Source organism: Micropterus salmoides, unplaced genomic scaffold (genome assembly GCF_014851395.1).
Source record: "Micropterus salmoides isolate LMB-PRFRI ecotype aquatic unplaced genomic scaffold, ASM1485139v1 Ms_hic_scaffold_1, whole genome shotgun sequence".
Taxonomy (NCBI): Eukaryota; Metazoa; Chordata; class Actinopteri; order Centrarchiformes; family Centrarchidae; genus Micropterus; species Micropterus salmoides.
The window spans coordinates 15,186,450-15,200,920 of NW_024040040.1; the positions used below are offsets into that span (position 1 = coordinate 15,186,450).

The 14,471-nt window shown below is 39.7% G+C and overlaps 1 protein-coding gene and 1 long non-coding RNA gene across 5 annotated transcripts in view; one reads left to right on the forward strand and one right to left on the reverse strand.

Annotated features, from left to right (window-relative positions):
• LOC119903464 (protein FAM184A-like) overlaps window positions 1-14,471 on the reverse strand; it is a 64,879-nt gene that overhangs the window by 15,210 nt on the left and 35,198 nt on the right. For 2 of the 4 annotated variants that reach the window (XM_038719696.1, XM_038719679.1), the window contains 8 exons: window positions 14,315-14,465; window positions 6,709-6,823; window positions 6,107-6,204; window positions 3,135-3,288; window positions 2,570-2,697; window positions 2,268-2,452; window positions 821-988; window positions 555-672 (listed from right to left, as the gene is read on the reverse strand). In XM_038719696.1, the coding sequence (XP_038575624.1) occupies window positions 555-672; window positions 821-988; window positions 2,268-2,452; window positions 2,570-2,697; window positions 3,135-3,288; window positions 6,107-6,204; window positions 6,709-6,823; window positions 14,315-14,465 (1,117 nt within the window). The remainder of the gene's footprint in view (window positions 1-554; window positions 673-820; window positions 989-2,267; window positions 2,453-2,569; window positions 2,698-3,134; window positions 3,289-6,106; window positions 6,205-6,708; window positions 6,824-14,314; window positions 14,466-14,471) is intronic. The other 2 variants (XM_038719703.1, XM_038719688.1) reach the window with 1 other exon arrangement.
• Window positions 2,634-3,250, forward strand: LOC119903490. The gene is made up of 3 exons (XR_005444523.1): window positions 2,634-2,725; window positions 2,919-2,979; window positions 3,163-3,250. It is a non-coding gene; the product is annotated as an uncharacterized LOC119903490 (long non-coding RNA).

Sequence of the window (14,471 nt, forward strand, 5' to 3'; positions counted from 1 at the left end):
GGATGAAATTTAATGGCAACTTCACTGCCATATAATGGAAAATCTGTAGGGCTTTTAACTGCATCTCATTGTCTTCATCATTTATCAGAAGACTGATGAAGACCCTAAGATTTAGCCATATGTTGGTGAAAATGCGTTTCTCATTTTTAAATTAGTGAATAGGAAACAGTATTCATTATATACACAGTGGAGTTTATTTCTATCTTTTTGAATGCCAACAACATAACAGTGGAGTGAGCCTATCTCTGGGAAACCATCTTTGATGTCACCGATTACTGCAGTGCACTTTTACTGAAATTACTTTGTCGACCCCAGATGACTAAGTCTGCCAACAGTAGTTGTGACATCAGCCAGCCATATCTGTGACTGCAGTTTAAAAATAAAAAAACCTGATTAAAATACTGCACGTACACATGGCCATCTGAGAAAAGGATTATGATGCAAGAAGGAGTTGGGTTTCTTTGGGTGTGACTTTTTTGCTCACTGTAAAAGTTTTCTTTACAATACCAACTATCCTAAACCCCCCCCCCAGATATATCACCCAGCCTACTCACCACCAGCTTTTTGACCAGAGCTTCTCTTTCCGTGACCATTTCTCTGAGCTCTGCTATAACATGCAGGTCTTCTGGTCGGCTTTCTCGGTTTCTTAACTTCTCCTCCGTCCCCTCCAGCCTGGACACACAGACATGATATATATAAGCAAAGAAGGTAGGTAGATAGATAACATTATTAAAGCAATTATTTTTGCCAGCAGAGACAGAAAAAGAGGCAACACTGTGTTAAAAATGCTAAGACTTAATTACACATTTCTGTGACTTACAGTATTTGTAGAGCAGAGATCTTGTCTTTGAGGACCTCCTGGGCCTTGTTGAAGTCAGCCAGCATGATTTGTGTTTCTCTGTGATGGACTACACTTAGCTCCCCCAGGTCCCTCTCATGTCTCTTTGAAAGGTCTTGTTCATGGGCCCTGCAGCACAGACAGACAGACCTGATAAAACAACATTACAGTGGGTCACATGTCGAGATAACACAACCTAACATGCAATGTGTGCTGGATGCATTTGTCCTTTATGCATTAATAGTAATCACTTATGTGCCATCAGGGGCTTAAACTGCACTTGTACATCATCATGGATATTGCTCACAGATACACTTCATTTCCTGGTAGGGAACCATGAGACTGATAACCCTTTTTTACTAAATTATAGAGGAGGACGACATGATGTGCAGCTGCAAACTAAACTCAGCTGGGTTCCAAAGTGCAGAGCTCGAGCAGGGGTAGTGCTAAAAAGAAATGGTATCCATAGTTACTGTGTTAATGCCAGATTCTTCATTTATCTGTCTGCAATCTAAGTTAAAGGTTTGTCAAGGTTAAAGGTACATTTATTTGTCATTCTGCAATACAGGAATACACATAAAAATGTAAGTTTTAGCCCCTTTCACACAGAATGACAGCGTAACTGTCTTATTTCACCAGTTCTACTTTATTCTGCGCTTTATTTGAGTATTTTGGGTTTTTTTGCTTGAATCTGCTCACCTTGCTTTCCCCTTCAGTTCTCTTTTCCCCCCACACACTCACACACACACCTACACCTTTAGTCTCTTGCCCCACCTCTTTCTGATTCTCTCTCCGTGTCTGAGCCGCTGTGTATGCTTCCTATTTAGAGAGTCAGGGCTGTAGGGATATTTTTTTCATAGAACAGACAGCTAGCGTGCCGTGAGGAGATATTCACTGAATTTGACAAAAACACATGTACTGGATTAGAATCGCTTCCCCCACCTTTAACCCACCTATTCTACCCACCTCTCAAAATGACAGGTACCTAGTATATTTTACAAATGCTGTTGACTTTGTGGTGATTTGCTGTAAAATGTGTGTTAAAGTCACAAAGTTTATCGGAAACTGAGAGAAGACTCCTCATGACATCAGGAACACGTCATGGCATGGATGACTTTCAGAGATGTTGGATCTAATCATAAGCTGTTCAGATGGATAGTCCCATATGACATGAGTGCAGGCTTAATTGTTTGTAAACTGGGTCAGTTACTGTTGAGTCGCAGTTTAGTCCTGCACCTTTTGACGATAATAACATCCTCTAATGGGAAATGTTTCACATGTAATATATACAGTTTGTTTAATTGTCATTTATGGTTAATTTTATTAAGGCTACACTGAGGACTGTATATTCAAAATTGCTAATCAGTTGTACACATTGCTGGAAAGAAAGAAATACATATGACATTTTTTTATTTTGGGTGTTATGTACCTTATCTGATGGTTAGCTTCGCTGCGGACCCGCAGCACTTCCTTGCCCTTCAGCTCCAGCTCTCTGGTCAGAGTGTCGATGGTCTCGTTCAGAGAGTGGATCTCATGGTCCAGATCGGTGATGCGGTTGCTCCGGGAACACAGCTCTGCTTGCAGGTCTGAGATACGAACCAGGAGCTCTTGTTCCTAGACGAAATACATGAACAGAGAAAACAAAGAGTTTGTTAGAAGATATTAACTAGGTCACACACAATGACAAGAAAATAACAAAGAAGAATACAAACAGAAATAGACTTTTTTTACCTGCTGGTGGCTGTGCTCCATGGCCTTCTCTAGCTCTCGTTTGATGGCAGTGTTGTCTTTAAGGTGGATCTGCTTCAGATGCTCTATTGCTGTTGCATGGAGGTGGTTCAGTTCTGCACGAAGAGACGCTACCGGACAAAAACCACCAGAGTTAAAGTGAGTCAAAAATCACCAGAAGTCAAGCTTTTTATTATCTGACTTCCTTTTGAAAGACTTTTATTCTTCTTGAATATAATCTGCTGATTTAGTCCGATTTTCACTTTTCTCAAATGCTCTTTTACAATTAAACCCGTGAGCATCGCCTTTTTGTTTATGGGTGGTTGTCTTTCCTTCCATTCTTTTAATACAGATGGAGAATGAGGGTGAGATGTTTTGTCAGCACTGAGGGCATAAGCATCAACGCACAGCAGGTAAAAACATATCACCATGGGTAGAAAGATCTTCGCTGAGGGGAGAAAAGTCATCGCTGTATTTTAAAAACCATACCACAGGGAGAGAGGATGTGGATGGAAACCTAATAAAAAACTACAAATGGCATCAAAAGCAAGATTTTATGTGTATTTACCCAGCTTTGCTTTCCCCTCGTCCTCCAGCTCAAATCGCAGCGTCTGCAGCTCCTGGTCTGACTGCTGTCTCAGGATGTCTAAGGTCCTCCTGTGGGCCTCCTTCAGAGCATGAACCTCCTCCCTCTGCTCCTGCTTCAGACGCTCCTCCAGGGCCTGCCAGAGGGTAGGAAAGAGAAGGAGGAGGAAGAGGGAGGACAGGATCGAGATGATATAAGACATCACATCAAAATCACATTTTTCCATGTGCTGACACAGTTGTGAGAAGAATTAAGTTTGAGAGCTCCAAGGATGATTTGACATATAATATTGTGTGAAAGTTGGCTGAAAGAAAGAACAGCATTTATGAAGACATTTGTTGGAAAATTAAACCCAGACGACAAATAATATGCAATAAATAATGAACACTGTAGCTGAGTCCCATTTCTACACTAATTCTAATCAGGGTTTGAGTGTGCAGAGTGCTCAGACAGGAGAAGTGACAAAAGTAATTACACTCAAAACACTCAGTATGTAGAGTTAATCCGCTTGTTTACTGAGCGTGCTGTTGATGGACACTATTTGTCCAGCTCCACCAAAAGCATGGAAAACAAGTGTCCAATCGTTGTGAAATTTAACTTGCAATGACATTATGTTTCTGATGAGTTCTTGCATGAAAAATCACAATATGAAATATGAAAATAAGTATGTAGAACGGAATTTGAATTATGAAAAATATTATGTGAATTTGGCCATTTCTTTCTTAAAACAGCCAAGAAAATCTCTGGTGTCTCATTATACCATATAATCACTATGGCGATCAACAAGCAACCGCCAACTGAAACAAAGGTATTTTTCAGAGACGCATTACTCAAAAAAGATCCAATTTTTTGGGGGGGGGGAGACTTGCCTGGATGCCAATTTAGCAAAATCCTAGGTTAAACCTCACTTGCTTTGCTTAGCGGGACGTGATATTACCTATTGAATAGTGTAATTTGCATCCAGGTGCATTATGTCATTTATGTCTTTAACCAGGAGGAACTGAACAACATTAATAAGGTACGTCCTTACAATCTACTGCTGCAATCTTTTTCTTCGATGGTGCAGTAAAAAGATTTTCCTGCCTGCAGTGTAATTATAGGAAAGCGTCAACCAGAAACCTCACAATAAGCTATTACCACCCTGGCTCATTTTCAATATCATTTAACAAGGAAGTGGGTGAAATTAAAGAAGATGAACGGAATGAATTGTTTCACAAAGCTAGATCTTCCTCCGCTGATTTAATTGCTTTATGAATCTTTTACCTCCGATTTACTCTGCAGCATGAACAGAAGGCTCATTAAATTCAAACTAACAATTTTAAAACAAATAAAACCCTTTTTCCTATACTTAGACTGTTTGTTCTGTTTGTGTTGGTAGTTTTGTAGACCATCCCTCACAGAGGCTCATAACTTATACTGCGGCTCACTTTTTTGGCAGCACTGGTCTATGTCGTGTGCGCGCCGCGGTCGGTCCGGGCGCTGCTCTTCCGCGGGTTACGCTTTTTGCGTTCCGTCGGCATTACGTTGTCAACTGGCATTTGGCACGGGGTCTTCTGCGTTTGCGTCGCGGTGCATCTGGGAGTCTTTGTTTTTGCGCTTTTTTTGATTGATTTATTCTTTTTCTTTCTCCCACCCCTATTGGTTACTGGGGTTCTTGCCTGCCTGTTACAGTCGTGGCGTCCCACTCTCACTAACAACTACATTCTTTAACAGGCTTATGCGTACACACATGTACACACACACACATACAGACACATTCACCCACACGCACACAGACACACACAGACACAAACAAATTTAGGTTGTCCCTGGTAGAATTATTCCTGTTGCTTTTCTTTCAGTTACTTATTTAAATTAATTATTCTTCCAGCTCTCGTGGCTGTGCTGTGTTGCTTATTTAGTGTGTGTGACTGTTTCTTGTTTTCATTTTTCTCTTAGTTGTCTTACTATGTCAGCTGTTCATTGCTGCTGTTTGGCTGGTTGTCTTTTACTATTATTATTATTTTTATTGTTTTTGTTTGTGTTTGTTTGTTGTGTTTTTCTCCTCCTCCCCCCTCTCTGTTCTATTGCAGGTTTCGTTGCTTTCTGCAATTGGTGTTTCCCACAGCTTTTCCCTGTTGTCCCCACCTTCCATCCCCCTTTCCTCCTTCTCTTACAGGTGTTGTCCTTTCTCTGTGCTGTCTGTTTGTGCCCCCCCATCCCCGTATCTGCCCCCCTGTCCGGCCCAGTGACAAATCAATACATAATTAAATAAATAATAAAACAGACAAAGGAGTATTTTAATACTCTCTTGTTAAAGTAAAATCTGTCTAGCACAATATGGTATCCAGGTCATTATACTCTATACCAGGCTGCTGGGCAGGACAGGTTTTAAAAAAAAGAAATAATTAGTGTGGTAAAGTTTAAAATTGGCACAAACTGTATGAGTCTATAAATGGCTTCAGGATAATGTTGTGCAGTAGAAAATCAAAACAAATTAAGTTATATGTCAAAGAAAATCTTCCATTTTACGTCTCATACTGAGGATCTCATCTCGCACCAGAAACACTATTTTAAGGACTTTTGCTGATCACAGACTGATGTAAAGAAAAAGCAAGCAGATGAGAACACAGTTAAAAAAAATAGCTACAGCAGCACATTTTTGTGATTTCAACAGTACATATAGGGATATTTGTGAAGTTATGAATTGAAAGAGTACAAGAAAGAGTTCTGTAACGTACTGCTATGGAGTAATGCTCCAGTGACACTACAAAAGTTGCACTGCTCTACTTTTACTTTCTAAGAGTGGAGGAATACATACAATATTCAGCAGAAAAAAACATAAACTATTTTCAAATTTCTAAAGCCAAAACACAAACTAGGACTGCAGTAAACACAACAAATCCCAAGCCAAAGAATGCACAGCTACATGCCTACATGCTTGATGTGTGTGTGTGTGTGTGTGTGTAGCCTACCCTTATCTGGTGCTGTCTGGCCTCCTCCATGGTGCCCAGGGCACAGCAGTGGGCCTCCTGTAATCGATGCTCTCTCCTCTGATGTTCCCTCTGCATCTCTGCAAAACACACACGCACACAGGGATATAAACATCACACACACACACACACACACACAGCATATTCAAAAGAAGATGTGTTTCCATTCTGTTTAACAAGGCTGTGGCAATTTGTTCCAGTCACACATTGGCGTGAGGCGAGGTAGCTTGCACTTGACGAATGGATTTTGTTTTGTTTTTTACTTTTGTTTTGCAGAGCAGAAAACCATTCAATATCCCCTGTCTTGTAAAAACACAAAAATACCAAAAAAACAAGTGGAGCATTTTTATTTCAACCCATCCTGTCTTTCTGTTTCAGTGCGATACATCACGATTCATCGCATCACAAGAGTGGCCTTTTCCATCATGCTAGTAGTTTTCCAAACAACAACAGCGCTGTGACAGGAGTTGGTTTCTGACTTTTAACAATCTGATACACTTACAAACAGTGGTACATCAAAAGCAGGGTGTGAAATAATGAATGAATGAAAAATAATGACCTGCCGACCACCCCCAACAACTTACCTTTTAGCTGTTGGCTCAGCAGCTCCCTCTCCTGGTTGAACTGAGACTGCAGCTGCTGGAGAGCTGACTGGGACTGAGACAACTGCAGCTCCAGAGATTGTTTCAAGAGAGAGATCTGGACACAGAGAGAGAGAGAATGCAAAAAGAAAGCAGATGTATCATTACTTGTGTTGATACTGAAGGGCAAAGCAGTCGATGATGTAAGTAAATGTGAACAGGTCAGTGTGAACATAAAAAAAAATTATTACATCCTGAGCTGCAGTGACAACCTGACTGGCTTTGCACAGCAACATCCCATTCAATATTTTGTTTAGAGCAAATCGCCACTGGTTGGTTACAAAGTAAGTATCTCCAGGAAATGAACAACTCGGTTGACTTCCTGCACACACCTAATTAGGTCAGCATTAAAAAACATCATTGCTCTGTCTTTGTGAGTCCTCCTGCGTCTGTCTTTCCTTCTTTAATCCTCATATGAAAATTGGTTTTCTACAGATTGTTTTGACTCAAGCCTCGATTTTTTTGACAGCTAGGTTACTCACTGGTGGTGGTGGTGATATCGAACACATGGATACAAGCCAAACACTGAGCGCTGTAGTTGGGAGATTTCGCTACTTGAATCTCAAGGAGCCGACAGCTTGTCAGACATGGAGCGACAGCTCACAGAGCCAAATAACATAAAGCCAACTGGCGTAAGCCACATCACAGCTCACAAAAACAGTTTTGTTTTGAGGAGATATTGGAACTATTAGGGGCCTAAGTGAACTCTCTCAGACTGACGGCTCTGCTCCTCCACACGCCACTCTTTCTCAAGCTCTGGCTGGTTAAATCCCCGGCAGGATTTAGTGCTGTAGAAGCGCTACATTAGTGGCTGCAAGGTAAGATGGATTTAAAATGAGAGGATGAGGAGCAAGGCTGGGATGAAGTTTGTGGGGTTCCACATTGGATATGGATGTAAAAAGACAGACAGTTGGCCCTTACAGTAAATCCTCCCTACTTGTGTCACCATGCGTTAACAGAAAAATAACTGGACATACAAGATTAACCAGGTGGAAATATCTTAAACAACCTGTAGTGCTTGTGTCTAACCCTTGATGTCTTAATTAAGCACATCCTCATGCGCACGTACCGACACACACAAACAGCAGCCTGGGGCTGGAACCTAGTAATGAAAATATCTTAATGAAAAAGAAGTAATTACAGATAGGGACGGCACATCCACCCACACATATTTAGTCTGGGCAGTCCACATCCAGTGAATAATTCCTCTTCCACTTAAATAGAATATATAGTTGCCACGCTGTGTCCATCAAACGTGCGAGGCTGATGCTTGGTTTGACCAGGTATTGACAGACATGAGAGTCCTAATTTTTAATGGGGAATGTTTGATTTTGGGCTTCTTTATTTCAAAGTTTAAAAAAAAATTGGATCAATTTGTGTGTGCAAACACATCTTGTAGGTGCTCCCTGAATTTCTGACACTTAGAATCTATAAATCACAGAAGAGGAGAGACTTATCAGTTACAGAAATATCTAAAAAATGCTTTCTTTGCTGTTTACTGGTATATCTAGGAAGTGTTAGGTTTCAAGGAGAGTAGCTTAACGTTGAACAAAATAACGACAAAGTGGCTGCCTATGGACTAAAGTAGTGAATGAAAAAAGTAGAAAGAAAAGAAGAAACTAACAGCACCACATGTTTTAACTATGGAATTAGTGCTGTGGAAATGCAGATATATTTTAATTTGTCAAGATAACAGGTAAACATGGAGGACATGTTAAAAATTTGTAACAAATCAAAAACAGGTAGATGTTTCATCGTAATGTGATAAAAATATAAAAAACAAGGGAATTCAATTATAAAGGTGTCTCTAATATAAGCGTGCTTCAGAATAAATGCATGGTTCTCTGTGCGGTTGAGGCTATTTGAGAATCTACTATTTTATAATGCTTCTACAAGTTATTTTAATATACTCGATAACACATCCATCATACAGAAGATTCTCTGTTGTCACGTTGACAGCAGTTAGTTTCAATCATGGCTCATGTGTTAACAACATCAGCTGCTTGACGCTTAAAATGTGAAGCGACGTGTTATATCTGAAGGGAGTGCATTCGAGGAGTCCCATTGCTGAGCCTCCAGTAGAGCTGGTGTTTCAGTAGAGCTGTAAGTAGGCCAATACAGTGCTGATCACTATAGTTATACCTGTGTCCATTTGTCTTCACACAAGCCTAAACTAGCAGAATGGCTGCTGTCTTTTCCTTGAAAGTCTCATCATGAATATTTATATAGTGAACATGGAGGTGTTTATGCACATGGTATAATAAGAGCTGCTGGAATTCATCAAATGCAAATGAAAAGAACTTCGATGGAGGGAATTTCCTTTATGGGAGGAAAAGATTATTGCTGGCCCATTATTGCTTGCTCTAATAATACAGAACAATGTCACAATGCCAGTGGTAAATAACTGTGCAATGAATTCTAATTTAAAGATTTAGCAGAAGGAAACTGATCAAGAACGTCTCGTCATTAGGGATACATGCATACTGTAGAGTAAATTCAAAAGTTGGTTCTGGAATTAATAAATATTCATTCATTGTTGTTGTGTTCATTTGACACATGATTATTTTCATTATTGATTATTTTTTTCATTAATCAATTATCGTTTGATCCATTAAATGCCTTGCTTGTATTGCCCAATCTGCATAGATATGGCAAAGACTTTCAATTTACAAATTAAATCCTCACATTTGAGAAGCTAAATCCACAGTGGCATTTTGCATGAAGAATGGTAAATGATTACTTGATTCAGAACTGTTGCACATTGCACAGTCTGTTATTCAACCAATCGATTCATTGTCTAATTGTTTTCAGCTGTAATGTCCCTCTATGCTCTAGCCTCTGTGGTCTATTATATATAATTTATGATTTTATATATTTTTTTGCCATATTTACTTAAATAGTGTATATGTATATGCATCATATACTGTATATCGGGCAACTTGAGAAAAAGTCTATATACTGTAAACACAATAATACTTTTAGCAGCTTGATGTATCCTTTTTAGAATTATTGTCCTTGAAGTTTGAGATGAATAAAGTTTTATATAAAAATGTCATTTTCCAGCTGATGTTTCATGTTTAAGTTACCTTTTAAAGGAATAACTTTTAGCATTTTGGTTTTTTGGTCAAGAGTTACATGTGAAGCTGGAGCCAACAGCTGGTTAGCTTAGCTTAGCAATCATTGCAGATCTGGACCTTATATCAAATGCTGCATTTTACAACAATGTTGCAGTTTTTAGCAGCCTATTACAATTAGCTTAGCTTAGCACAAGGACTGGAAACGGGGGGAAACAGCTAGCGCAGCTCTGTCCAAAAGTAACACAACACACCTACTAATAGCGTGTGTGTGGGGGCGTGGGGATGATGAAATAGCATGAAATTGTCTTCCCATTAAGAAAGACGCTGTGCATATTTACGCATGAGGTACAGCAGCATAACGTCATTGATTATTTGAATCCCCCGACACTCAAGACGGGATTGGTCAGGATGAACTGACAGCAGCCTCTCTGATAATGAAAGCAATTCATTAAAGCACAAACACATAGCACTTACGCATGATCCATCTGGGGAGCTACCGTCGTGTTAAGAGGAGCGGAGATCCTACAGTCTCGACCATTGGATTCCCGCAAAAGGAAATAACGTTACTTTTTTACTCATGGATTTGTATTTCTGCTACCAAAATGTTTCTTGTGTTGGTGAATAATGAAAAAACAAAACACCACTTAAAGAGGTGGTATTATGCTTTTTGGCTTTTCCCCTCTCCTTTATTTATTTATATAACTTTTTTGTGCATGTAATAAGTTTGCAAAGTGAAAAAGGGAGTTCCCATCTCCCACAGAAAGCACTGGTCTGAACCCCTTGAAAATAGCTTGTTTGTAGTCCAGCCCTTGACTTCCTTTACTTGTGACGTCACAATGAATAAATATAGCTTGCCAAGCGGCTAGTGGGGGTCAGGTACGCCCTCAAACCAAGCTAGTCTGAGCAGAGGCGCTCCGCAAGTGGCTGCAGGGGATGCCTGTGCCAACCCACGGGAGGAGCCTGCCAGCTGGTACTATCTCTGGGTACTATCTGCCATGAAAAACAGAGCAGGGCTGAGTAGAGTCGAGTCTATCGATTTGCACTATGGTAGCATTTTTCGGCAAGGCAGCATAGATCGTCAGAACACCGGCAACAGTTCAACAGTTAGCCCTAAAAGACGATGCAACTCCGACTATGTTTGGGCCTGGAAATTCACAACCTGTAAGTATGCTTTATTGGTTGTGAATTATATTTAAAATAAATAACTTCACAGACTGTTGAAGTGCGGAGTTGTTGTAAACGTTGGCTAACACAGCTAAAGTTATAGCTATAATGCTAATGTTACACCTGATGTGAAAGCTACTGAGCAAACATTCAAATTGTTTGGCCAATTTTTATGTAAAATTTAGTTGAAATATGGTGATTTTTGTAGTGGTTTACGGTAAGATGTGGAACAATGATGTTGTGTGGTTGTGGACTTGTTGGACTTAAACCATCTGCTAGGTTATGGTCGCAGTCTGAAGCGGCTTTGATTTGGATCACACTACCTTGTTTCTTACGACCCGCCCTTCTCTGCTTTTGATTGGCTAGTAGTCCTTACCTGGGAACTGCGCATGTGCAACTCCCAACAAAGATTTTGTACAAGTAATGCATCACTCTGTAGCTCAAGAGCGGAGCGTACAACACACAGGGTGAAAAGAGGAGCTACAGCAATGTGCAGTATGAGAAAAATATGGTGTTTTTTGAAAATTAAACAATGTAAACCTGTTCTGGTACAACCCCTAAATAAGATTTTGAACATGAAAATGAGCATAATACCACCTCTTTAATTTCAGGTTAAAATGCGTTGTAATGCGCGTTACTGAGATTGTAACGGGTATAATATTGCCGATTTTTTTAAAGTAATGCATTATATTACTGTGTTACAGAGTAAGTAATACATTACTGTATTGGGGTTATAATAACGTGCTTAAAATTAAGTAGTATAAAGCCACACATACACACACAAAATCATTTATTTATTTATGCTTTCTACAGCACACATTCTCATATACACAACATACAGAAGGCTGTTTCTTCATGTAGCTGAAATAAAAAGACCTTTAATGAAACGAAACACACAGACATCGCAGAAGCACACTCAAACACACAGACATATGCAGGCTAAGCTCCTTAGGTATTTGGTCTGTGACATTGTTTGATGTTTATTTTCAGCCACTCTGCATGATCAGTTTAAAATGCAGCGTTTTGTGCTGTGTGACTCACATTTACACACTTACCAAAACTAGATAACGCTCACTAAAAAAATCCAGTTATTAGGCTAAAGGGCCCACATCAACATTTTATTGTCAAAGTTACAGCTGAAACAATTAGTTGGTTAATTGATTAGATAATTAGATAATTGGTAAATCATTTAAGCCTAACTAACAAACATTCCCTCATTCCAGCTTCTAAATTTGTGTCTTTCGTTTATGTGATAGATATCTATGATTTTGGGGTTTTGGAGTGTCAGCATTGGGAAACTACGGAGGACATATTTACTAATTTTGCAGTTGTTGTAGATCAAATGATAAATTGATTAATCAAGAAAATAATCTGCATCTTTATCACTATCCAACACACTGGCATCCATCAGTGGTCTATCACAGAGCTGACACACAGATACATGGGCTTTGCTACACATCTAACTAAGGTGACAAATCAATATTTTGATAAAAAGAGTAAAAAATGACAACAAAAAGTTAGACTGTTACTTTAACTTCATCACGTTTTGCCTTGAGGTGCTCTTGTCACAAAATTGGGGGGGGCATCTGAAAGGTTGTCAAGGTGGCACTGGTGGTTGCTGGCTCCAGCTTGTCAGAAAATTTTTATCTGTTTGCCACCGGCATCTTGGCAAAATCAGGACGAGCCTCTTTGAGGTTTCAGTTGTGACTCAGCTGAGCTCTGAATTACCCAGAGGCAGTATGTTCAGCACGGAGGGTTACATGAGTATAAGCAGACAAGCGTCTGAGCTTTCAGCCTGATGTCAAATGGTTCTCTCTGTAGCTACAGAGCTTAAATTCTGACCTGCGCAGCTCTGCTAATTTCTACTTTCACTCCCATTAGAAAGGAGAAGAAAAACTAATCAACCATCAATTTCAAAGGCAAACATAATCTTTAGATCTATGTCTATGCATGTGTATGTATAGCATACGTATATGTATGGGATCACTTGGCTGAGAGATATGGGCTTTAGGAAAACCTAATTAAAAAACAGAAGCTGTTTTTTCATTTAATTCTGCATCGCTCTAGGCAGAAAACAGAGAAACTGGACAAAAATAGCACAGGAAGAGAAGTTAAATCCTTTAGTCTTTTCGGGCCAATTTATTGTTTTGTGGGAATTACGTATACTGTAAAGCAGGTGAAGTGTTTTTTTTATGGCATCACTGTTAATCACGCGCACAGACACAGTTAGAGGCAGCAAAACCTGAGAGAGTCTGGGTGAGATGGAGCTGTATTCCTCCTCGGGCAGACACCATTTTCTGCTCCGAGCTGTCTCCAGGCCTTAACATCGAGTGCAGCTATCAATCAAAGTTATTCCCAAAGTGTGTGAGGGGATAAAGGTCAGGGTTGGATGTTCCCCTTTTTCTTTCAAAGCCAGGAGATTTGCTAGGAATTGCTTTTTACTACATTCATCATAAAATGCAACATTTTGTTGTTCAACCTTAATAAAAGTTAGAAATTCTTAAGTAAACACTAAATAATTACCACTTCAGTCACTACAATAGTAAAACATAGGAATTTCTGTATCGCCTTCAAAAACCAGAGCCAGGTGTGGGATGTGAATGATTTAGCACATACAGCAAGCTGTGCAGGATTTTAGTGCTAGCCTTGAGCTAATACCTCTGCTGTTCTGACTGTGAAGGTCTGGTCACAACAGGAAGTGGCACAGAAAAATACATCTGCATGTCTTTGCATAATATTTGGCTCTAAAAGCTTGGAAACATGGTGACTTCAGGGCATTTGGTAAACTACTGTAGCTTTTAAGCGAACCGCAAATACGCTAGCCAGTCACAATAGCCCTCCAAGACTCCTATTTCCTCTGTACTGCACAGTTTACTACTTTCAATACTCTGGACACTGGATAATTGGTAACTGTTACATTTTTGTTGGTCAAATGACGAAACAGATAAATTTTAGATATTTGGAGTTCTCCGCGTACAACAACTTGTGTTGTAGAACCGGTGTGAATTAATTCTTAATCCCGCCCACAAGGCTCTAAATAGTTTGTTGATACTGCTGCTGAACCTTCTTTCACTGAAACTACATGATATTCTGAACTTGAAAATAAAAAAAGACATCACTCAGTTTGAAATCTGCTGTTAGTCATTCCTGCAAATATAAGCTCTAATATGTTTGACCTCATTGTCTCCTGGTGACTCTTAATGCATTTCCATATTTACATATCCTGTCAATATCCTAATAACTGAATATATTGCTGTTATCTTTGATTCATTATGAATACCTCCTCTGTCCTAGTACATGTGTTTCACCTGTTCCAGCAGGTCTTCCACCTTCCTCTGCCAGCCCTCTCTTGCCGCCATGATCTCCAGCTCTTTCTGCTGGGACATCTGAGTCAGCGTTGCCTGTTTGTCTGCTTCATACTCCTCATTCAACTCCTCCTTCAACAAACGCACTTCTTCCCTGCAG